Raw genomic sequence first — 26,916 nt, forward strand, 5'->3', positions numbered from 1 at the left:
CCAGAATCTCTCTCTGACTACATCGGCATCATGAGGAGCACACTAGGCTAAGTAACCTCTGAGACCCCTGCAAACACACTGCATTAGCCCCCTGTATACCAAACCTTAACTATTAACCTTCTAATGTCCATATAGGGACAGTTATTGTTAGGTGTGTGGGCTGATTTTGGATGTGTTTGATTAGGTAACCTGGGTGAAAATATTGTTTGATAATTGTGGGTCTGAATGTGTGGTCGCCAGCATGGCTATAAAGATATATATGTATGTGCAGTCAGTAGAATAATAACTGTAGAATTTTGCTGTGTAAAAAAATATTCTTTTGGAGTACATTTTTTTTCTCAGTTAGTCCCCTGTTCTTACATATATAGCATAATTAACAGAAAGTGTTACGGTGTCTGTGACGAACCCGCACACCGACTGACATGACTATTGCGTCAAAAGGATCACTTAATGCGGTCTACTTCCACCAACGTGACTTTCCGCATCCCCTGGGGACATGTAAGGTCAGCTTGGTACAGTTTTGCAGAGACACACCCTGTTAACATAGGCCCAGAGAGGCACGGGGAGTGAAAGAATGCCCACGCAGTCATTGACGTGGCACCACACTCACCCACAACCTCGACAAGCATCAGAGAAACACCGCCTAGTCAGCCTGGTAACACTGCCTCTAGTTCATCATCATATATAAGCCCAGTGCGTTAAAAGGATTATATCGGGACAGAAACCAGCCCCAGTAGCATTGAAAACTAAGTCGAGAAATTGATGTGTGTACTAGTGGATCGGGATTAAAAAGCAGCCCTAGACAATACACTATATACACAATGGTTATACATATACAGTGTTCAGATATGCAAATACGGGTGAATACAAGCCCAACAAATATAAGCAGATGGATCATGTCAATCACCGATTTCCTGTGTGACCATGTGTGTGCTGGGCCACAGGGGGTATGGGCTGCTAGCTGGTTCCTAGTCCCTTCACAGCACGTTACACGACGTGGTCCTCACTTTCAAAGTGAACAGCAAGCATAGCATAGAGAGGAACATGGCCTTACACTAGCCTTTATCATCTTTGGGTCACTCCCCTTCTGCCCTCTGGGCTGAAACTAAATCGCCTCCCCTTGCTTCTAGCAGCTAAGAAAATGTAAAACTTAAGACCCATTTCTACCATTGGAGGTACTATTCCGTCCATGTGACCCAGGCCCTAATTGCCATGGAAGGAATAGTACGTAATATGCGATCAGCCCCACTCCCGGGGAGAGTGTGGCCACTCGTGGCCGGGTGTCAGCTGATTATCACAGCTGACACCTGGCACTATGTGCCAGGAGCGGTCACGGACCACTCCCAGCACTTTCTCCCTCAGAACACTGTGATCAAGCAAGATTGCAGCGTTCCAGTGGCATAGAGAAGCATCGTGCAGGGAGGGGGCTCCCTGCATGCTTCCCTGAGACCCTCAGAACAACGCAATGTGATCGCATTGTTCCGAGGTGGCTTGTCAGTGCCTGCTGAGAGCAGGAGCCGGCAAGCCTCCTGCACTGCCTGTCAGATCGCTGATGTGACACAGTGCTCTGCAAAGTGTCAGATCAGCGATCTGACTTTGTCCCAGGGTGGGACATCACTGCATAATGTAAAAAAGTAAAAAACATATTACCATGTGTAAAAATATATTTTTTTAAATTCCTAAATAAAGAAAGAAAAAATATATATATTGTTCCAATAAGTACATTTCTTTATGCAATTAAAAATACACAATAAAAATACACATATTTAGTATCACCACATCCGTAATGACCCGGCCTATAAAACTTCTCCACTAGTTAACCCCTTCAAAGAACACGGTAAAAAAATAAATAAACCCGAGGCAAAAAGCAATGTTTCATCATCATACCACCGAACATAAAGTGGTCAAAAAGACAGATATAAATAAACATGGCACCGCTGAAAACGTCATCTTGTCCCGCAAAAAACGAGCCACCACACATCATCATCAGCACAAAAATAAAAAAGTTATAGCCCTCAGAATAAAGCGATGCAAAAAATAATTATTTTTTATATAAAATAGCTTTTATTGTCTAAAAGCACCAAAACATAGAAAAAGACATGAGGTATTGCTGTAATTGCATTGACCCGCAGAATAAAACTGCCTTATCAATTTTACCAAATGCGGAACGGTATAAACCCCCCCTCCCCTCTTTCCCCCCCCCCAAAAAAAAAAAAATCATGAATTGCTAGTTTTAGTGCATTCTGCCTCACAAATATCAGAATAAAAAGCGATCAAAAAATGTCATGTGTACCAAAAAAAAATCAGCTCGTCCCGCAAAAAACAAGACCTCACATGACTCTGTGGACCAAAACATGGAAACATTATAGCTCTCAAAATGTGGTGATGCAAAAACTTTTTTGCAATAAAAAGCATCTTTTCAATTCCAGTCTATTCTGCGTTAAAAAAGTCAAACAGTGTTCCTTCCCTTCCAAGCTCTGCCATGCGCCAAAACAGTGGTTTATGCCCACATATGGGGTATCAGCGCACTCAGGACAAATTGCACAATAACTTTTGGGGTCCAATTTCTCCTGTTTCCCTTGTGAAAAAAATATGGGGTCGAAAATATCATTTTTGTTAAAAAATATGATTTTTAATTTTTACGGCTCTACATTATAAATTTCTGTGAAGCACTTGGGGGTTCAAAGTGCTCACCACACATCTAGATAAGTTACTTAGGGGGTGTACTTTCCAAAATTGTGTCACTTGTGGGGGGTTTCCACTATTTAGGCACATCATGGGTTCTCCAAACGCGACATGGCATCTTATCTCAATTCCAGCCAATTTTGCATTGAAAAGTAAAATGGTGCTCCTTCCCTTCCGAGCTCTGCCAGGCGCCCAAACAGTGGTTTAACCCCACATATGGGGCATCAGCATACCCAGGACAAATTGTAAAACAACTTTTAGGGTCCAATTTCTCCTGTTATCCTTGGTAAAATAAAACAAACTGGATCTGAAGTAATTTGTGAAAAATATTTTTTTTAAAAACATTCCAAAAATTCCTGTAAATAACCTGAAGGGTTAATAAACTTCTTAAATGAGGTTTTGAGCACCTTGAGGGGTGCAGTTTTTAGAATGGTGTCACTTTTGGGTATTTTCTATCATATAGACCCCTCAAAGTGACTTCAAATGTGATGTGGTCCCTTAAAAAAATGGTGTTGTAAAATGAGAAATCGCTGGTCAACTTTTAACCCTTATAACTTCTTAAGAAAAAAAAATATGTTGCTTCCAAAATTGTGCTGATGTAAAGTAGACATGTGGAAATGTTACTTATTAAGTATTTTGTGTAACATATCTCTGTGATTTAAATGCATGAAAATTCAAACTTGGAAAATTGTGAAATTTTCAAAATCTTCACAAAATTTCCATTTTTTTTTTTTCACAAATAAACGCAAGTAATAGCAACAAAATTTTACCACTATCATGAAGTACAATATGTCTCGAGAAAACAATGTCAGAATCACCGGGATCCGTTGAAGTGTTCCAGAGTTATAACCTCATAAAGGGACAGTGGTCAGAATTGTAAAAATTGGCCCGGTCATTAACGTGCAAACCACCCTTGGAGGCATCAGATCCGTCCGGTTACCGGCTACGCATTGAAACCAAACACAGCTCTGCTACCTCACTTCTACTAGCCATTCTATGTATCTCACCCACCCTGTGTTGCTAGAATGGATCGAGACCCCAAAAGGCATTCGGCCTGTTCCAGAGATTTCGAAAATGTAACCGGTGTGTGGCTATGACGTACAATAAATCCATATTCTCCTTATGAAATCATAGCTGTCTGATCAAAGCACTTAGACTGCATGGCATGCAGTACTGGGATATGCTTAGGAGTGGTACCTAGCAGCTACCTGCAGCCCAGTCTGTCTTCATCATTAGGAGCTTCAGTGAACACTAGGTAGCCGCTTAGCTAAGCCTCTTTCTATAAAGGCCAAGCCCTGTGGTAAAGTAGGTCCACAAATCCACATGCACCACCATTGGGATTGACACTCTAGTCTTTCCCTTCTCTATTCTGTCTCTCTCATCTCTTTAATATATTAAGATCTATCTATCACTATCAGAAAGAAGACACAAGAGCATGAGGAGGATCCTGCAACAATGAGAAGAAATCATGTGCTACTGGGAAATGTAGTTTTAGCAGGTAAGAAGAGGACCGCCCATTGAGCTCTGAAAAATTGGAAGTACAGAGGAGTAGAAGGAGATGAAAAAAAGGCACAAAGGTACATATACAAAACTTTCTGTTGGCTTTGTATTGTACATGATTAGGCACACATATATTATGCAAGAAATGTTGGCATTGTGAGAATAACCTTTTAACTGTAATGAAAATGTAGCATATTTATGTAGTTTTGATTAATTTACCTTCCAGCATGCTGAGATGCATGGCATCATTTGCTCTCTTTGGAACACTAAGCATAACCTCTAAACCATCCTTAATTTCTCCTTTTCCTTCTTCACAACAAGTCAGAAGTTCCTGAATTGGAATAAAAAACAAAAAATCAACTTTATCATAAGACATATATATCCTACTAGATGGTGGCCCGATTCTAACGCATTCTAGAATATGCATGTCCACGTAGTATATTGCCCAGTTACATAGAATATTGCCCAGCCACGTAGTATATTGCCCAGCCACGTAGTATATTGCCCAGCCACGTAGTATATTGCACAGCCACGTAGTATATTGCCCAGCCATGTAGTATATTGCCCAGCCATGTAGTATATTGCACAGCCCACGTAGTATATTGCACAGCCACGTAGTATATTGCCCAGCCACGTAGTATATTGCCCAGCCACGTAGTATATTGCCCAGCCACGTAGTATATTGCCCAGCCATGTAGTATATTGCCCAGTCACGTAGTATATTGCCCAGCCATGTAGTATATTGCCCAGCCATGTAGTATATTGCATAGCCCACGTAGTATATTGCCCAGCCATGTAGTATATTGCCCAGTTACGTAGTATATTGCACAGCCACATAGTATATTGCCCAGTCACGTAGTATATTGCCCAGCCATGTATTATATTGCCCAGTCACATAGTATATTGCCCAGCCTTATATTATATTGCCCAGCCATATAGTATATTGCCCAGCCACATAGTATATTGCCCAGCCACATAGTATATTGCCCAGCCACGTAATATATTGCCCAACCATGTAGTATATTGCCCAGCCACATAGTATATTGCCTAGTAATGTAGTATATTGCCCAGCCACGTAGTATACTACCCAGTAACGTAGTATATTGCCTAGTAATGTAGTATATTGCCTAGTAACGTAGTATACAGCACAGAGCCACATAGTATATTGCCCAGTCACGTAGTATACAGCACAGAGCCACATAGTATATTGCCCAGTCACGTAGTATATAACACTGCCCACACAGTATATACAGTGGCCACGTAATATATAGCACAGCCCACAGAGTATATCACACAGCCCACGGAGTATATAACACTGCCTATGTAGTATATAGCAGTCACGCGGTATCTAACACAGCCCACATAGTATATAGCAGTGTGGCCACCATATCCCTGTTGAAAAAATAATTAAAATAAAAAAAAATTGTATACTCACCTCCTGGGATCCACCGAAGCTCCGGCGATATGCGCGCGGCTGCCGCCATCTTCCGTTCCCAGGATGCATTACAAAATTACCCAGATGAGTTAGCGGTCTCGCGATGCATCACTGGGAATGGAATATGGCGGCCGGCGCAAGCGGCTCAGCGGACAACGGAGGGTGAGTATAGCAGGTTTTTTTTTATTATTATTTTTAACATAACATTTTTTACTATTGATGCCGCATAAGCATCATCAATAGTAAAAAGTTGGGGACACACAGAGTTAATAGCGGCGGTATCGGAGTGAGTTACCCGCGGCATAACGCGGTCCGTTACCGCCGGCATTAACCCTGTGTGAGCGGTGACGGTGCGGGCACTGACTGCGGGGAGTAAGGCGCGGCCATTTTCTTCCGGACTGTGCCTGTCGCTGATTGGTCGTTTCAATGGTCGTGGGCGTTTTGCCACGACCAATCAGCGACTTGGATTCCATGACATACAGAGGCCGCGACCAATGAATATCCGTGACAGAAAGACAGACAGAAAGACGAAAGTGACCCTTAAACAATTATATAGTAGATAGTGTAGATGGAGCGAGGGGGAGGGGTGGAAAGTGTGCTTAGATAGATGTATTTTCTAGTCCTATTTTTTCTAAATTATTTTATTTATAGAATTTTAGAATTATTAAATAATCTGATACTCTGCTTTGTGTGTTTGAAAAAAAAATAAAGTAAAGGGAGCTTGGCACTTTGAAAATGTGGCATAATTTGCATGGAGCATGCTATAGAGCAGAAGAAGTGCAAACTGATATATAGTTAGGTCCAGTAATATTTGGACAGTGGAACAATTTTTGGCATTTTAGCTATTACCAAAACATAATAAAGATACAGTTACACTGCATAATCAACATTGGCTTAACCCCTTAATGACGAATTATGGGTATAACAAGTCAGGAGCAGCTGTGAGTTTCTGCACTTTTACATACTATACATGCCATGGATTTAAACTGTCACTGTTTGTAAACACACAATGACAGCTCTGTGCCGGCAGCAGTTGCTGACACCTGACTGGCACGGCAAGTGGTGTGGCAACCAATTCCAGTGGTCACCGCCCTCAAATCACTGCAATTGTGATTAGTCAGTCAATATGACTAATTGGTTGAAGTAGCTGAAACATAGGCATTTCCCTGCACAATCACTGCAGGGAGCTCTGCTTAGCTGATAGCTGAGCACCTGAGGCAACAGTGAGCGCCAGAACCACTACTGACTGATTAACCCTCTAGATGACATGATCTATAGCTATCACAGAATTTAGATGGCTGTGAGAAGGTGTGTGCTCCCTCTCTCACCCCATCACCACCCCCAGTGACACAAGTATAGGGGAGCCGATGCTAGTCATGACACCAAGAGGTCAAACAGTGACTCTTGGCGTGGAAGGTATAGAGGCCTGTTAAACCCAGCTATATGCAGGGTCTAATGGGCATTCTGCAAGTGCAATCTGACATGCTTAATGCATTGCAATACATGTTTATAGCAATGCATGAGACCAGTGAGGAGATAAATAAAAGCAAAAAAGTAGGAAACATTACAAAAAAATTTGCCAAAATTAGAATAAAACAAATAAGAAAATATATTACACCAATAAATACAAATATGTATTTAAAAGCAAAAATAAACATAAATAGTACATATACAGCTTTGGCAAAAAGAGAGAAAACTGCACAGTTTTATAAAAATCAGCTTCTTTACATGTCTGGCAGCCATTCCATTTCAGTGTCAGATGAATTCCAATCAAAGTACACCTTATTCTACTTAAATCTTATTTAGGGAAGAAAAGTATAAAAACATTGCTGTGGTGTTCACAAACTTCTTGCAATAGGATAAGCTGGATGGCAAAACAAGTGCTAGAAATATCACAAAAGTAATAGGAATGAAAAAATAACTTTTAACCATGTCAAAGGAGTTGAAAAGAAAAGTCTTGAGTGAGGAAAAGAAGGGCTTAATTCTGGCTTTACTAGCAGAGGGACTCAGTGAGAAACATGTTGCCTCCATCCTTAAAATTTTTACGACGGAAGTCCATTACAACAAGGTCAAGCAGCAGACATTGGGGACAACAAACCTACAGACCAGCAGAGGGCGAAAACAATTCTCCACTGACCGGGACGACCGTCAAATTATTCGAATATCACTCAGCAACCACAGGATGACATCAAGTGACCTACAAAAAGAATGGCAAATGGCAGCTGGGGTAAAGTTCACGGCAAAAACAGTTCGTAATAGGCTGCTAGAGGCAGGACTGAAGTCATGTAAAGCTAAAAAATAGACTTCCATCAATGAGAAGCAAAGGAGAGCCGGGCTGGAGTTTGCCAAAGACCATAAGGATTGGACCATAGAGGACTGGTGTAAGGTAATCTTCTCTGATGAGTCTAATTTTCTGCTTTGCCCAACACCTGGTCATCTAATGGTTAGACAGAGACCTGGAGAGGCGTACAAGCCACAGTGTCTTGTGCAATTTGGTGGGGTATCGGTGATGATCTGGGGATGCTTCAGCAAGGCTGGAATTGGGCAGGTTGTTCTTTGCTAAGGATGTATGGATCAAGCCGCATACAAGGTTATCCTGGAAAAACAGTTGATTCCTTCTGCTCAGGCAATGTTCCCCAACTCTGGGGATTGGATTCTCCACCAGGACAATGTGCCATGCCACACACCTAGGTAAATCAAGGTGTGGATGAAGGACCACAACATCAAGTCATGGCCAGCCCAATTTCCAGACATGAACCCCATTGAAAACCTCTGGAATGTAATCAAGAGGAAGATGGATAGTCACAGGCCATCAAACAAAGAAGAACTGCTTACATTTTTGTACTAGGAGTAGCATAAGATCACCCAAAAGCAGTGTTAGAGACTGGTGGAAAACATGCCAAGACGCATGAAAGCTGTGATTAAAAACCATGGCTATTCCACAAAATGATTTCTGAACTCTTCCTGAGTTAAAACATTAGTATTGTTGTTTCTAAATGATTATGACCATGTTTTTTGCATTATTTGAAGTCTGAAAGCAATGCATTTTTTTGTTATTTTGACCATTTCTCATTTTCTGAAAATAAATACAAAATGTAGTGCTTGGAAATTCAAAGACATGCTGTCAGTAGTTTACAGAATAAAAGAATAAATTACATTTTAGTCAAAAATATACATATAAAGAGAAAAATCAGACAAACTGAAAATTTTGCAGTGGTCTCTTAATTTTTGACAGAGCTGTATTTCATATTACCACGTCCAGAATGGCCCGATCTTTAAAACTGTCACACTATATAACCCTTACAGTTAACACCGTAAAAAAAATAAATAAATAATAAAGTGGCAAAACTAGGTTTTCTGAATGATACATATATCATTATTTTCAAGATAGGAGAAAATGTGGAGTAATTTAGTTTAAAAGCTTAAATTTTATTATTGGACAAACTTTAGCCAAAAAGTTAAAAGTGCATACAAAAGGACAAACAGACAAGAAAATCACATTAACATAATTGTCTCCGTCAGGGTGACATTCACAAAATGAGTGAACATGAAAAGTCAGGTTCAGTCACAAAGCTGTGTGCTTAATCAGACAATAATGGCCAAATGTTGGTTAACCATAAATGCGCTGCTGGTCAGGATCATAAATTCTACAAAAATGTTATAGAGGCATCTTATCCTGTAAGGGGAGTAGGCACAGTGCCCCAAATTGGGTGATTCCAACCTCGTTTTGCATGGATTTTTCCTTTGCTTTCTCAAGAGGAGGTGTGGAACAGTGGTGTATCACTAGGACCTTATCAGAACATATAAGAAGGGAGGGTGCACACAGAACTATAAGGCTAGGGTCACATTGCGTTAGTGCAATCCGTTTAGCGCTAGCGGATTGCGCTAACGCAATGTTTTTTATGGGACCGCGTTCGGGGTCGCGGTAACGTCCCCGCTCTCGCAGATCCCCGATCTGCGAGAGCGGGGAACGGACCGCGGGCGCGCCTCGGACGCTGCAAGCAGCGTCCGCGGCGCGCCAGGAATCTCCGGCGCGTCGCTAGCGCGTGCTGAACATGGCACGCGCTAGTGTAGCGCGTTCCCATTAGCGTGAATGGGCGCGTTAACGGCCGCGTTGCACGGCGTTAATTTCGCCGTGCAACGCTGTCCGTTTAACACGGTCCCATAACGCAATGGGAACCCAGCCTAAGGTACCAAAAAAGATTATTTACTGGATCAAAATACAACAATGATAAAAAACACAAAGTAAGCCCAAACGCTCAGTAGTGAGCCAAAAAATATTGTGGCACCACAGCTTAACAGGGACCAATAGTAATGTAGCAGAAGAGAGGATGTTGTGCATAAATATAATTACCATATATACTCATGCATAAACTGACCCTCAGGAACCTAATTTTGAGACGAAAATCTGGGAAAACTTATTGACACAAGTACAAGCTGTGTATGCATTGTCCCTTTCTTCCTATCATGACATGCATGGCTCCTCATGCCTATACTGATATGCATGGTTCCTCATCCCTATGCTTGTTTCCATGGCTCCTTATCCCAATCCTTTTCTGATTGGCTCCTTATCACCATCCTTGAATGCATGATTCCTTACCCCATCCTTGTCTGAACTGATCATTATCCCCATCCTTGTCTGCATGGCTCCTTATCCCCATCCTTGTCTGCATGGCTCCTCATCCCTATCCATGTCTGCATGGCTCCTCATCCCTATCCTTGTATGCATGGTTCTTCATCCCTATCCTTGTATGCATGGTTCATCATCCCTATCCTTGTATGCATGCATGGCCACCATGAGAAGAGCAAAAAAAGAACCATTCTACTTACCGCCCTGCACACCCTTGCTGCCTCTTGTTCTGATGCTTGCAGCTCCAGTGGCCAGGTGATCATGTGCCCCTGCTTATTAAGGTAATAAATATTCACTCCACTCCATGCCTATGGGAGTGGAGAGAGGTGAATATTCATAACTCTTAAGTAGCGCGCACCTGCGATAGCCTGGCAGCTGCTGGAAGCAGGCAGCTGCGGCTGACACTGTGTGCACTATAAGAGAAATTAATATTCACTGCCAGAGCAGTGAATATTCAGTCCTCTTTAGCAGCGGGTACAGGCTTTAGCCGCAGCAGTCGGCTCCTGCCTCCTGTGACCCGATGTTCCGCAGTCAAAAACTGCACTCTTCTGCTCACAAATTCTTGCCAACATCTGCAGTGTAGAGTTCCAAAGCATGGGGACATCACACACCAGTCGGTGAGCTGGAAGCTGCAAACACTGCTGAAGCACGGCAAGGGCAGCGGAAGCTGTAGCTGACTTTCTAAAATGGGCACACAGGCAGCGTACTTTCACAAGCAGATACAGCAGCTCCGGGTAGGTTTTGAACCACAAGGTTAACCCCTTTCTGCCATCGGGCGGAATACTATGTCCGATGGCACAACCCCCGCTTTGATGTGGGCTCTGGCGGTGAGCTCATATCAAAGCCGGGACATGTCAGCTGTTTTGAACAGCTGACATGTGCCCGCAATAGGCGTGGGCAGAATTGCTATCCACCCACATCTATTAACTAGTAAATGCCGCTGTCAAACTCTGACAGCGGCATTTAACAAGCGCTTCCGGCCATCGGAGCGTCGGCATGACAACCAGAGGTCTCCTGGAGACCTCTATGGTTGTTGATGCCAGATTGCCGTGAGCGCCACCCTGTGGTTGGCACTCATAGCATTGCTGTAATTCAGCTACATAGGGGCGATCTGAGCATCACCCCTATGTAGCAGAGCCGATCAGGCTATGCCAGCTTCTAGTCTCCCATGGAAGCTATTGAAGCATGGCAAAAGTAAAAAAAAAGTTTTTAAAAATATGAAAAAATAAAAAAATATAAAATTCAAATCAACCCCCTTTCACCCTATTCAAAATATTTAAAAAAAAATCAAACTTACACATATTTAGTATCACCGTGTTCAGAAATGCCTGATCTATCAATAAAAAAAAAAAAAAAAAGAATTAACCTGTTTGCTAAACGGCGTAGAGAGCAAAAAATTAAAAACTCCAGAATTACGTTTTTTGGTCGCCCCGACATTGCATTAAAATGCAATAAAGGGCGATCAAAAGAATGAATCTGAACTGAAATGGTATAATTAATAACATCATCTTGGCACGCAAAAATAAGCCCTCGCCCAACCAGAGATCACGAAAATGGAGATGCTACGGGTCTTGGAAAATTGTGCAATATTTTTTTTTTAGCAAAGTTTGGAATTTTTTTTACTACTTAGATAAAAAATACCCTAGACATGTTTGGTGTCTTTGAACTCGTAATGACCTGGAGAATCATAATAGCAGATCAGTTTTAGCATTTAGCGAACCTAGCAAAAAAGCTAAACAAAAAACAAGTGCACTTTTTTTTCAATTTCACCACATTTAGAATTTTTTTCCCCGTTTTCTAGTACGAGGCATGGTAAAACCAATAATGTCGTTCAAAAGCACAACTTGTTCCGCAAAAAATAAGCCTTCACATACCTATATTGACGGAAAAATAAAAAAAAAGTTATGGCTCTGGGAAGGAGGGGAGCAAAAAACAAAAACACAAAACCGAAAAAAGCCCCAGGGGTTAAGTGGTTAAGCACACGGGCCACGCATGGTACGCGTGTGAGCTCGCCTCACCTTAGAGCAACCACCAGGTTCCAGCCATTGTCACACATGACCATGCCTGTCTGTAGGTTCAGCGGTGTCAGCCACAGATCTGCCTGCTCTTTCAGAGCTGTCCACAACTCTTCAGCATTGTGTGATTTGTCACCTAAGCATATTAGCTTCAGCACAGCCTGTTGCCGCTTGGCTGAGGCAGTGCTGCAGTGCATCCAGCTTGTGACTGATGTGGTCATTCTGGAGATGGAGGGGGAGGAGGTGCAGGAGCTGTAGACAACCATGATTGATGTAGGGCCCACAATCCTCGGCTTCGGGAGGACGTGTTCCATCCCAAGGTCCGACTGGGTCCCGGCTTCCACTATGCTAACCCTGTTTACCATCAGTGAGATTTACCATCCCTGCCCACAAGCACTTGTCCACGTGTCCGTGGTTAGGTGGACTTTCCCAGTAACTGCATTGTTGAGGGCACAGCTAATGTTGAGGGACATGTGATAGTGTAATGTGGGGACGACACACCAGGAAAAATAGTGGCAGCTGGGGACCAAGTACAGAGGGACAGTCGCCACCATCAGGTAGCGGAATGCTTCCATCTCCACGAGCCTAAAAGGCAACATTTCGAGCACAAGCAGCCATGAAATATGGGAATTTACTAGAGTGGCCTGTGTGGTGTTAGCTGGATATTTGCGCTTGCCCTCCAAGGACTGGGGTATGGACAAATGAACGCTGCGCTGGGACAAGGACGTGGACATGCTTGCTGATGGTGCTAGTTGAGTGTGTGCAACGACAGGTGCAGGGCAGGAGGCATCTTCACATGCACCATGGACAGGGGATTGACTTGCACGCACAAAAGCAGAAGAAGCAGTGTTGTCACCTGCAGAAACTGTCGATGGACCCTGGGGTCCAGCCCACAAAGTCGGGTGCTTTGCTGCCATGTGCCTCATCATGGTGGTGGTGGTGAAGCTGGTAGTTTTGCTACCCCTGCTGATGCTGGCATGGCAGGTGGTGCAAATGGCCTTTTTGGGTTATCGGCAGATTCTTTAAAAAACAACCAGACTCGGGAAGACTTAACAGTTGGACTGGCAACTTCCCTTATGTTGGTGTTATGGGAAATGGTTGCCCACCTTCTGTCTGCAAACACCACACTGCTTCTTCCTGCCTGTTGGGGTGCTACACCTCCCTCCCCCTGTGTGCTGATGTCTTCGCTCTGCATGTCCTCCTGCCAGGTTGGGTCAGTTACTATATCATCCACCACCTCCTCTTCCACTTCCGCACCCTGGTCCTCCTCCTGGAGGACTGTGGCTGCTCAAATATTTGGGCATCGCTACATGCGATCTCCTCTTGCGCCGTTCTTGTGGACCATGCAAGAGTCTCAAATCTATAAATGGAAAAGTGAACAGCCCTTTGGAGTGTCCAAGTGTGGGATCAGATGTCTCCAGGCACTCGGCATGGTGGGAGGAAGGAGGACCAGGGTGAGGAATATGCGGTCCAGACTCACGGCTACTGAGACTTGACTGTGTGGAAGACAGGGTGGTGGTGGTGAGAATGTGACTGGAAGCATTATCCGCTATCCATCCAACTACCTTTTGACAGTGCTCTGGTTTCAATAGTGGTGTGCCGCGGTCCCATATCAATTGACACAGGAAGGTTGGCCGAGAAGATATGGGTGTTTGTTGTGGCACAATTTCACCTTGCCCACGTCCTCGGCCTTTGCATGCATTATCACCATCTGATCCAGTTCTCCGTCCCTTGCCACAGGCTTGACCTTTATAAATGGAGGACAATATATTACACGTTCACTATAAATGGCTGAATTTGGAGCAAACTTATATGTGATTCATGTGACGGACAAACCACAGTTTTAAATAGATGGATTTTTAGCTCTGTAATATGGAAAGGATCTGGCTTTATTCTGCAGTGCCAACAAGTAAATGGAGCAGACAAACGGAGTTCTCTGGATTGCTTTTTAAACAAATAATCAGGATTAAGATTAAAAAAAAAACATTCCTGGCCCCTGATACCTGTGGCTAGGACTAGAAATATCTGTAAAAGCAGCAGCAGCAGACAAAACTGGAATGGACCCTCTTGCTATATGCACTGCAATTGTAGATTGTAAGCTCTCACGAGCAGGGTTGTCTTATTTTGCTTTAATTATTATATTGTTAACGTTGTTACTTATGACTTTTGTGTTTGAAACTGTAAAGCGCTGCGGAATATGTTGGCGCTATATAAATAAAGATTTATTATTATTATTACACTGCCTGTCTGCCTATCTATGCAGCTGGATTAGTCCTCAGAAAGACTGTTAGTGGAGATGGATATGTGTATAATATATTGTGTATAACTACACTAACTAACAAGCAAATCTCTCCGTAGCTCAGCAGCACCTCTACCTACACTGCCTGATTCTGGATTAGATTTTGACGAGCATGGTGATGTCAGGTCTGATATAGACCTGATGACGCTGTGCGGCCAGCCAATCACTCTAATGACACAACCAACATGGCTGTGGCATTAAATTGTGTGGCAGACAATCCCTGCATGTTCATTGGCTCTCTATAGAGTGCAAAACATGCAGGGAGGGGACTCGAGCTCCCACCTAGCAGACCTAGAAATATTCGTCGAGCTCCGAGCATCTTGAGCAGTGAGATGCTTGGGCGAGTAGTGGCGAACATGTTTGCTCATCACTAATCATTATATTTGTTCTGCTTCACAGTTCATATCTATAATATAACGCTGGGAGCGTCACTCTGTTCGAAGCCTTTATAAACTGCGCAAGCGCCGGCGCAGTCTGGGCCTCACAGAGTGACGCTCCCAGGAGATCGCGGTATGCGTAAACACTGAACGCACACCGCGATCTCCAACAGAGAAGCAGGGACCGCCAGGAGGGTAAGCATTATATTCACCTGTCCTCCGTTCCACCGCTGCGCGCCGGCATATTCCCGGTCCTCGGCCTGTGACGTTCAGTTCAGAGGGCGTGATGACGCGCTTAATGCGCGCCGGCGCCGCCCTCTGACTGACCAGCGCAGTGGTGGAATGGAGGACAGGTGAATATAGTAAGTGCTGGGGGGCCTGAGCTGGCGGCGATACCGGCACCTTACCCCCACAGCGCGCCGGTGTCCCCGCCTGCTCAGGCCCCCCAGCACTCGGTGCCCAGCGACGATAGGTGAGTATGTTTTTTTTTTTATATATATTGCAGCAGCATACGGGGCATATACAATGGAGCATCTTATGGGACCATAAACCATAATGGAGCAGTGTACGGGGGCATATAGTATGGAGCATCTTATGAGGCCATAAACCATAATGGAGCAGTGTACGGGGGCATATACTATGGAGCATCTTATGGGGGCCATAAACCATAATGGAGCAGTGTATGGGGGCATATACCATGGAGCATCTTATGGGGGCCATAAACCTTTATGGAACAGCGTATGGGGCATACACTATGGAGCATCTTATGGGGACCATAAACCTTTATGGAGCAGTGTACAGGGGCATATACTATGGAGCATCTTATGGGGGCCATCAACCTTTATGGAGCAGTGTACGGGGCATATACTATGGAGCATTTTATAGGGGCCATAAACCTTTATGGAGCAGCGTATGGGGCATATGGATGGGAACAGCAAATTACAGAACGGCGGCGCAGGATGGGAGTAGCACATGACAGAACGGGGGCGCAGGATGGGAGCAGCACATGACAGAATAGGGCAGCACATGACAGAATGGGGGCGCAGGATGGGAGCAGCACATGACAGAACGGGGGCGCAGGATGGGAGCAGCACATGACAGAACGGGGGCGCAGGATGGCAGCAGCACATGACAGAACGGGGGCGCAGGATGGAAGCAGCACATGACAGAACGGGGGCGCAGGATGTGAGCAGCACATGACAGGATGGGGGCGCAGGATGGGAGCAGCACATGTCAGAATGGAGGCGCAGGATGGATGCAGCGCATGTCAGAATGGGGGCACAGGATGGGTGCAGCGCATGTCAGAATGGAGGCGCAGGATGGGAGCAGCACATGTCAGAATGGAGGCGCAGGATGGGTGCAGCACATGACAGAATGGAGGCGCAGGATGGGTGCAGCACATGTCAGAATGGGGGCGCAGGATGGGTGTAGCGCATGTCAGAATGGAGGCGCAGGACGGGTGCAGCACATGTCAGAATGGAGGCGCAGGATGGGTGCAGCGCATGTCAGAATGGAGGCGCAGGACGGGTGCAGCACATGTCAGAATGGAGGCGCAGGATGGGTGCAGCGCATATCAGAATGGAGGCGCAGGATGGGTGCAGCGCATGTCAGAATGGGGGCACAGGATGGGTGCAGCGCATGTCAGAATGGAGGCGCAGGATGGGTGCAGCTCATGTCAGACTGGAGGCGCAGGATGGGTGCAGCGCATGTCAGAATGGGGGCGCAGGATGGGTGCAGCACATGTCAGAATGGGGGCGCAGGATGGGAGCAGCACATGACAGAATAGGGCAGCACATGACAGAACGGGGGCGCAGGATGGGAGCAGCACATGACAGAACGGGGGCGCAGGATGGGAGCAGCACATGTCAGAATGGGGGTGCAGGATGGGAGCAGCACATGTCAGAATGGGGGCGCAGGATGGGAACAGCACATGACAGGATGGGGACGCAGGATGGGTGCAGCACATGACAGGATGGGGACGCAGGATGGGTGCATCACATGACAGGATGGGGACGCAGGATGGGTGCAGCACATGACAGGATGGGGACGCAGGATGGAGCAGCACATACCAGGATGGACACCATATACCAATATAAATGCTCGCCACCCGGGCGTAGAACGGGTTCAATAGCTAGTTTTATATAACAACACTAATTTATGTTATATGTACACACATGATTTAACCACACTGCATTATCCCTATACATGGATTTTTTTTGTTTTGATTACACACATTTCTATTTATCTCTGATTATGCATATCATTCTTGCATGTTTACTTTGTATTAATAATTTTGCCATGATCTTTTAACCCCTTCATGACCCAGCCTATTTTGGGGGCGCAGGATGGGTGCAGCACATGTCAGAATGGGGGCGCAGGATGGGAGCAGCACATGACAGAATAGGGCAGCACATGACAGAACGGGGGCGCAGTATGGGAGCAGCAAATGACAGAACGGGGGCGCAGGATGGGAGCAACACATGACAGAACGGGGGCGCAGGATGGCAGCAGCACATGACAGAACGGGGGCGCAGGATGGCAGCAGCACATGACAGAACAGGGGCGCAGGATGGGGGCAGCACATGACAGGATGGGGGCGCATGATTAGAGCAGCAAATGACAGAATGGAGGCGCAGGATGGGTGCAGCACATGTCAGAATGGGGGTGCAGGATGGGAGCAGCACATGTCAGAATGGGGGTGCAGGATGGGAGCAGCACATGACAGAATGGGGACGCAGGATGGGTGCAGCACATGACAGGATGGAGACGCAGGATGGGTGCAGCACATGACAGGATGGGGACGCAGGATGGATGCATCACATGACAGGATGGGGACGCAGGATGGGTGCAGCACATGACAGGATGGAGACCATATACCAATATAAATGCTCGCCACCCGAGCGTAGAACAGGTTCAATAGCTAGTTTTATTTAACAACACTAATTTATGTTATATGTACACACATGATTTAACCACACTGCATTATCCCTATACATGGATTTTTTTTGTTTTGATTACACACATTTCTATTTATCTCTGATTATGCATATCATTCTTGCATGTTTACATTGCATTAATAATTTTGCCATGATCTTTTAACTCCTTCATGACCCAGCCTATTTTGACCTTAATGACCTGGCCATTTTTTGCAATTCTGACCAGTGTCCCTTTATGAGGTAATAACTCAAGAACGCTTCAACGGATCCTAGCGCTTCTGAGAATGTTTTTTCGTGACATATTGAGCTTCATGTTAGTGATAAATTTAGGTCAATAATTTTTGCGTTTATTTGTGAAAAAAACGGAAATTTGGCGAAAATTTTGAAAATTTTGTAATTTTCAAATTTTGAATTTTTATTCTGTTAAACGAGAGAGTTATGTGACACAAAATAGTTAATAAATAACAGTTCCTACAGTCCCCCCCCCCCCCCCCCCCCAATTTTTTTTTGCTAGGAAGTTATAAGCTTTTACAATTTGACCAGTGATATCTCATTTTTACAACAAAATTTACAAAACCATTTTTTTAGGGACCACCTCACATTTGAAGTCACTTTGAGGGGTCTATATGGCTGAAAATACCCAAAAGTGACACCATTCTAAAAACTGCACCCCTCAAGAGCACCTTGAGGGGTGCAGTTTTTAGAATGGTGTCACTTTTGGGTATTTTCAGCCATATAAACCCCTCAAAGTGACCAAAACCACATTCAAGAAGTTTATTAACCCTTCAGGTGCTTTACAGGAGCAGAAGCAACATGACAAAAGTGACACAACATGAAAGAAAAAAATTAACATTTACCGTATATACTCAAGTATAAGCTGAGATTTTCAGCCCATACCAAGGGGTCGACAGGGGAGGGGGAGCGGGGGCTGTCTAATAATACTCACCTACTCCTGGCGCGGTCCCTGCAGGTCCCTGACTTCCCCGGCGCCGGTAGCAGCAGCTTCTTCCTGTACTGAGCGGTCACATGGTACCGCTCATTACAGTAATGAATATGCGGCTCCACCTCCCATAGAGGTGGAGCCGCATATTCATTACTGTAATGAGCGGTAACGGTGACCACTCAGTACAGGATGAAGCTGCGGCGTCGGAAGCAGGGACCTGCACAGAGCCAGGACCAGGTGAGTATAGTGGGGAGGGGAGCGCTGCGCTGCGCAATAATCACCTTTCCTCATTCCGGCGCCGCTCCGTCTTCAGCTGTGACGCTCAGGTCAGAGGGTGACGTAGTTAGTGCGCGCCCTCTGCTGAATGTTAGTGCTGAACACGGAGTGGCGCCGGAACGAGGAGCAGGTGACTATTGAAAGTGCCGAGGGCCTGAGCAACGGAGAGGTGAGTATGTGATTTTTTTTTTTTTTTATTGCAGCAACAGCAAATGGGGCAAGTGTCTGTATGGAACATCTATGGGGCCATAACGTTTGTGCAGCACTATATGGGGCAAGTGTTTTGTATGGAGCATCTATGGGGCTATAATGTTTGTGCAGCACTATATGGGGTCATAACGTTTGTGCAGCACTATATGAGGCCATAACATTTGTGCAGCACTATATGGGGCCATAAAGTTTGTGCAGCATGGGGCAAGTGTTTGTATGGAGCATCTATGGGGTCATAACGTTTGTGCAGCACTATATGGGGCAAGTGTTTGTATGGAGAATCTATGGGGCCATAACATTTGTGCAGCACTATATGGGGTGTCACGGATCGCTGCTCCGTGGTGTCACTTATTCGTCACGTGCCCGCTCTCACACGTGACTTTGGGCTGTGCCAGCAAGGGTTAATCTATCTCCCCACTCCCCGTCCAGCATCCAACCTCTGTCCTATGCTGTAAGGGGAGCATAAATCACACACCGACCCAGGCCACACACCCGCTCATACGCGCTGCCACCACTCATCGAATACACGGGTGATGAGTCCCAGAAATAACTAATCAAAATATGTCTATCACTCATAAGGCTCACACACCTCTAGGCTATGGATTCTTTAGAACATTCAAGGTTCAACTTATTAAAGTTTATACTTTAATAGAAAAAGGTTAAATGCTTACAAGAAAAAGGTATAAAAATATGATAATAAAAAGACATACAACTTATGCAAAACAGTATAAAATAAAGAGGAGAAAACTTACAGAAATCATCTAACTTGTAGTCTGCTTCTGCTCCCTGGGGGGGGGGGGGTGAATGTAGTTGTGGAACACATCAGCTTTTCAGGCTGCCCTCATCATGTGAACACCATTCTCTGTCTGCAGCCTAAATTTATAACTTTGGTCTGAGGTCAGGTTTCTAGACCGGCCCCTCAGGCCAATATCATAACTGCTGCCTGTCTGATTGGGCCATGGCCGCGCTACTAATGAATATATATTATTTTCCTCTGGAGACATGTGTGAAATGGTTCGCAGGGATACCTTCCCTCAGGCAGCATTTAGCATCTCCCCTCAAAGACCTCAGAGGTGTCAAGTGTTCCTTTGTTCTTGGCTCTAGCTAGACCCCCTGGTGAGATATGGAGACAGAATTCCTACTCTTCCCAAGGAAGTACATATTAACACCTAGGTGCCACTGGCCTTCAGGACAGATGCTACATTATCACTAGACAGATGTCAGAGGTCACTACACACATATAGATATATATAATATATATACACATATTCCACCACATGGGGTAAGTGTCTGTATAGGGCCATAATTAACGTTTGTGGAGCATTACGGTATATGGGGCAAGTGTCTGTATGGAGCATCTTATAGGGCCATAATCAAGGTTTGTACAGCACTATATGGGGCAAATATCTTTATAGAGCATCTTATGGGGCCATAATCAGCATTTGTGCAGCATTATATGGGGCAAATGTGTCTATGAAGCATCTTATGGGGCCTTTATTAACCTTTATGCAGGATTATATGGGGCATATTTTAATATGGAGCATCTTATGGGGCCATCATAAACTTTATGGAGCATTATATGGGGCTCCTGATTCAATATGAATATTCAAAAACAATTAACCTACTGATGTCTCAATTAATTTTACTTTTATTGGTATCTATTTTTCTCTGTCCCCCATGACGGCACCACAGAGAGAGGGGATCCGCCCACCAAGGACAGGAAACCTACAGATAAAAAGTCGGTACCTCTCTCCCGCATCAGTTTGGTTTCCTGTCCTTGATGGGGAACCTGCAGCAGATCTTACCTCAGATCGTTGTTGGATTCCGGGGCCAGTCAGACCGGTTCAGGCAGTGGGGGTTCCCTGCCTCGGCTAGGCTAGGCCACCCGAAGCGCCACCGCGGGGATCAGTAAGTCTCTAGGGTGCGTGGGGAGCAGCAGCAGCAGCGTTGCTGCTCCTAGGAAGAATCCTCAGAGAATGTGGGGGCTTCCAGGATGGCATAAGCCCACAAAAAAACACCATGAGGGGTCCCTCCAGAGGTGGAACGCGACGTGATAATGCGCGCCTTAACAGCCGCATCATCAAAGAAAATGGCGGCATCTGGGCTTCCTGCGAGGTAACGCGCATGCACGGTGACATGGCCGGCACATTGCATGCTGGGGGACGCATTGCATGCTGGGCCAGCGCATTGAATGGTAGGCTGGTGCAGGGCATGCTGGGATGGCACATTGCATGCTGGGCCGCGCGCATGCGCACAGTTGCGTGCGCAATGCTTGATGGTCCCGGCGGGGACGCGCGCGCGGCGTGAAACATGCGGCCACTTTATATTTAATGGGGGTCGCCACACTGACTGGTTGCTCTAATGGAGTCCAGCCAGTGCTCCCAGCAGCCATGAGTGATCCTGAACCGCAGGGATCACCAGCGCAGCAACCGCAGCAGCAGCAGAAACACCGGCAGCAGGGGAAAGGAGCCCCATCATGCCGGTGCCAGCAGCGCGGAACTGGGGCACGGTCAGGATCCCAGCACAGCAAGAATTCTAGTGCTGCATCCAGACCAAAGGAGCATCCCATAGTGGATATGGACCATCCACAGTCGGCACTGAGGGGTACATCAGGTGGTGAGTGATCTCCGTGAATGCTCCGGCTAATAGAGCCTACTCTTTTTTCTTGTCTTCTTAGGGAAAGAAAAGCTCAGGGAAGTCCAAACACAGAATCTGCGTGCTTTGTAAAGAAGATCTACCTACCACGTGGGAAAAGAGATTGTGTAAATCCTGTATAGAGCAAACACTCTGCGAGGGGCTTCCCGGGTTCGCTACAGAGCTCAAATCATTAATTAAAATCAAGTGGAGGATACCTTTAAATCTCTCCACGAGGGTAAAAAACGTAGAAAGATCAGACACAAATCCCCTATCTCTGACTCCAGTGACACAGATAGCGGGGAGATTAGTTTGGGTTCTTCTAATTCTTTATCATCTCCATTATTATTTTCTTCTCGGGGAGGGGGGCATAGTTGCTTCCCATTAGAAGAAACGGACTCCCTGGTTAAGGCGGTCAGAAGCACCCTGGGACTAACTGATTCTCATCCCAAAAAAACAGTCCAAGACATCATGTTTGGGGGGCTTGAGCAGAAAAAAAGACGTGTATTTCCGCTTAATGATAAGATACAGGCTCTAATTAATAAAGAGTGGAAAGAACCTGTAAGGAAGGCCTTGCTTACTCTCAAAAGGAAATATCCTTTCGAGGATCCAGCATGCTCCTTCTGGGAAAAAGCTTCCAAACTAGACGTAGCCATTGTTAAGGCGTCAAAAAAGTTTGCCCTACCTTTTGAGGATATGGGGATCTTAAAGGACCCCATGGACAAAAAAGCGGATGCTTTTCTAAAAAGTTCCTGGGAAGCAGCTGGAGGGGGACTGAAACCAGCAGTGGCCGCTGCTTGTACTTCCCGCTCCCTGATGGTGTGGTTAGACCAGCTAGAATCTCAGCTCAAAGGGAGATCATCCAGAGACAGCATATTAAGTACCTTGCCAGTAATGAAAGGCGTCAGCAGACTCCATCAGGCTGACGGCCAGATCAGCAGATTTCTCCAATGCAGCCAGAAGAGCTCTCTGGCTCAAAAGTTGGCCTGGAGACCTCCAAACAAAGTCAAAACTTTGTAATATTCCCTGTGAAGGAGAATTTCTATTTGGCTCTACTCTGGATGATATTCTGGAAAAGGCAGGGGACAAAAAGAAGTCTTTCCCCATCCTGGCATTTCCATCTTACAAACATCCCTTTCGGAATAAGAGATTCAACCGTAGAAAACCCTCTAGAACACAGGACATGTGGGAAGACAAATAAAACAAAAATAAGGGGTTTATATTCAACAAGAGCCCCACCGATACCAAAAAACCCTCACACTGAACTTTCGCCCCAGGTGGGAGGAAGATTGTCCCTCTTTTTCTCAGCCTGGGAAAAGACAACCAGCAGCGCCTGGATTCTAGACTTGATAAGATCGGGACTAAAGTTCAAATTCCTCACTTTTCCTCAGCCGTTTTTCCTCGTAACATCTCAGAGAGCTTCTGGAACAGGAAGTCACAATATTGCTAGGCAAAGGGGTTCTTCTGGAAAGGGGTTCTTCGAGAAAGAGGGAAAGGGTTCTACTCTCCGGTTTTTCTCAGGAAGAAGCCAGACGGGTCTTTCAGGACAATTATCAATTTAAAAAATTTAAACAAACACCTGATAGTGGAACCATTCAAATGGAAACAATAAAAACAGCAGTCAAAATGTTGTTTCCGCGTTGTTTCATGGTAGTACTAGATTTAAAGGATGCATACTACCACGTCCCCATTCACAGAGACTTCCAAAAATTCCTCAGAGATCGAAGGGGTTGTAAGGCATTTTCAGTTTGCAGCTCTCCCTTTCGGTCTCGCGATAGCCCCACAAGTGTTCACCAAACTGATAGCAGAAGTCATGGCAGATCTGAGAAAACAAAACACCCTAATCATTCCATGCTTAGACGATTTACTGGTGATTGGCAACTCTCCCCAGCATTGCAAAAATCAGCTGGAGATGGTCATGGACTCTTTAAAAAACTTGGGTTGGTTCCTAAATCTATAAAAGTCCAGGTTCAGGAATATCAGGATTCAGGAATATCTGGGCATCACGCTAGATTCCATCTCCCAAGAGTGCCGCCTACCCCAAGGGAAAATCCAAAAAATGGTGGGGCTAGTGTCCTGGGCAAGGGAACTCCCCTCTATATCGCTATGAGAAGCAATGTCTCTTCTGGGGTCTATGACAGCCTGCACTTCCGCGGTCCAATGGGCCCAGTCACATACGAGGGAACTCCAATGGCAGATATTGGTAGAGGAAATTTCTCTAAGGGGAAATTTAGAGAGTCAGTTCACCTTCTCATCAAACACAACCCTCGCACTAGATTGGTGGACAAAGGAGAGCAATCTGGGCCGCGGTCTTCCATGAGTAGTCCCAATATCAAAAGTGGTAACCACAGACGCAAGTCCCATGGGTCGGGGTGCTCACCTAGACAATCCTGTGGCTCAGGGGACATGGTCAGACGACTTAAAAACAGTATCCTCCAATATGAAGGAACTACTAGCAGTGAAATTCGCACTTATAGAATTCCTGAATACCCTTCGCTCACATCGCAGGGTGGTAGTGGCATACCTAAACCATAAGGGAGGCACCCACTCTCAACCACTGATGGCCGAGAACAATTTAGCATCCTTGTCGGCCCTTCACATAAAAGGGGTGGACAATTTCAGGGCAGACTACCTAAGTCGGTTCCGTCTAAGACAAGGGGAATGGGAGCTGAACCAATCCATATTCAATCAGATCACGGAGAAATGGGGAACTCCTGTTATAGATCTCTTTGCGAACAATCTAAATCGGAAAGTGACCACCTTAGTTCCATAAACCCAGGAGGGAACCCGGTGGCGTTGGACGCCTTCCTAATTCCTTGGAATCACAAACTAGCTTATGTGTTTCCCCCAATCGCATTGATACTGGCAGTTCTGAGGAAGATAAGGAAGGACAGGGCCCGAGTAATATTAATAGCCCCCTTCTGGCCGAAAAGGATTTGGTTTTCTTAGGTCAGCAGAATGTCCGTAACAGATCCTTGGGTACTCCCAGATCTACCCAATCTCCTATTCCAGGGACCAGTAACACACCCGCAGGTAGCAAGACTACATATGACAACTTGGGATTTGAAAGGGGGTTACTGATAGAGAAAGCGTTTTCTCAGGGTTTAGTATCAACCCTCCTGAAAAGTAGGAAACTAACAACCACCAAGCAATATGGTAAAATTTGTAAGAAATTCCTCTCTTCCTCAGGCTCTAAAGTGTCTGAAGGAATCCTGCTTAAAGCTGTATTAGAGTTCTTACAAAATGGGCTAGAGAAAGGTCTAGCCACAAGCACACTTAAGGTTCATATTGCAGCACTGGGGGCACTGTTTAACTACAACCTAGCAAGGAATCATTGGGTTTCCAGATTTGTTAAGGCGGCGGAAAGATCTAGACCTCCACCCTTACGAAGGGCCCCACAGTGGGACTTAAAGTTAGTCCTCACAGCCCTAGCTAAACCCCACTTTGAGCCCTTAGAGGAACTTCCCTTAAGGATCCTGTCCTTCAAAACCTCCCTGTTGGTCGCCCTTACTTCAGCCCGAAGGGTTAGTGACATACAAGCCTTGTCAGCCGGCCCACCCTTTATGCAAATCTTAGATGACAGGATGGTATTAAAAACAGACCCGGCATATTTACCAAAAGTAGCTTCTCTGTTAGATCCCAAGAGATCTCTCTTCCTTCCTTTTTTTCCAAACCCTAAAAATGAGGGGGAAAAAACATTACACACATTGGATGTCAGAAGGTGTCTCATCCATTACCTGGAAGCTACTAGGGAGTGTAGGGAGGATAGATCTCTTTTTGTGTGTTTTCAGGGCTCTCGAAAAGGCAAAAAGGCCTCCAAGGGTACACTGGCAAGATGGATCAGAGATTCCATCAGCCTCTCGTATACCTCAAGCGGGATGCAAGTTCCAGGGGAGGTTAAAGCTCATTCAACTAAAGCAATGGCGGCTTCCTGGGCAGAAAGTGCCGGCGCTTCAATTGACCAGATATGTAGAGCGGCTACTTGGTCTTCACCCTCAACCTTCTTTAAGCACTATCGGTTGGACTTAACTTCTTCTTCAGACCTTACATTTGGTAAAAGGGTTCTGGATGCAGTAGTCCCTCCCTAATGTACAGTCTCTGCAATTCTCTCCGTGGTGCCGTCATGGGGGACAGAGAAAATGGTAGTTACTCACCGATAACGGTGTTTCTCTGAGCTCGTGACGGCACCCGTACATTCCCTCCCTCACGTGTGGGTGTGCACACTATTATAATGTTTAGTTAAGTAACTAAGCGATAAGCACCCGGTATCTATATTAAGGCTTAGTAATGTTGAAACATTTTAACTATTAACCTGATATTCCCTTCATGCTCTGTAAACAACTGATGCGGGAGAGAGGTACCGCCTTTTTATCTGTAGGTTTCCTGTCCTTGGTGGGCGGATCCCCTCTCTCCGTGGTGCCGTCATGGGCTCAGAGAAACACCGTTATCGGTAACTACCATTTTACTTTTGACATTTACCTGTAGCTGCTGCATTTCCCACCCTAGACTTTTTCCCAGTTTTTTGTGGCAAAATTAGGGGGGTTGGCTTATACTCGGGTCGGCTTATACTTGAGTATATACGGTAAATTTTTAGTCACAAAAATGAACTTTTAGCAACAATTTTTTTATTTTCCCACAATTGACCCCATTTTGGAAACTAGACCCCCCAAGAAACTTATCTAGATGTGTGGTGAGCACTTTGAACCCCCAAGTGCTTCACAAAAGTTTATAACGCAGAGCCATGAAAATAAAAAAATAATTGTTGTTCCTCAAAAATGATTTTTTAGCCCACAATTTTTTATTTTTACAAGGGTAACACGAGAAACTGAACCCCAATAGTTGTTGTGCAGTTTGTCCTGAGTTCGCTGATGCCCAATATGTGGGGGTAAACCACTGTTTGGGCACACGTTGGGGCTCGGAAGGGAAGTAGTGACTTTTGAAATGCAGACTTGATGGAATGGTCTGCGGGCGTCACG

At 45.3% G+C, this 26,916-nt stretch overlaps 1 protein-coding gene across 1 annotated transcript in view; it reads right to left on the minus strand.

Annotated features, from left to right (window-relative positions):
* The window catches only part of TRIO (trio Rho guanine nucleotide exchange factor), a 2,940,676-nt gene that overhangs the window by 984,874 nt on the left and 1,928,886 nt on the right, over positions 1–26,916 (minus strand). The window contains 1 exon segment of the mRNA XM_069730426.1: positions 4,405–4,516. Coding sequence (XP_069586527.1) covers positions 4,405–4,516 — 112 coding nt within the window.

Source organism: Ranitomeya imitator, chromosome 6, assembly GCF_032444005.1.
Source record: "Ranitomeya imitator isolate aRanImi1 chromosome 6, aRanImi1.pri, whole genome shotgun sequence".
NCBI classification, from domain to species: Eukaryota; Metazoa; Chordata; class Amphibia; order Anura; family Dendrobatidae; genus Ranitomeya; species Ranitomeya imitator.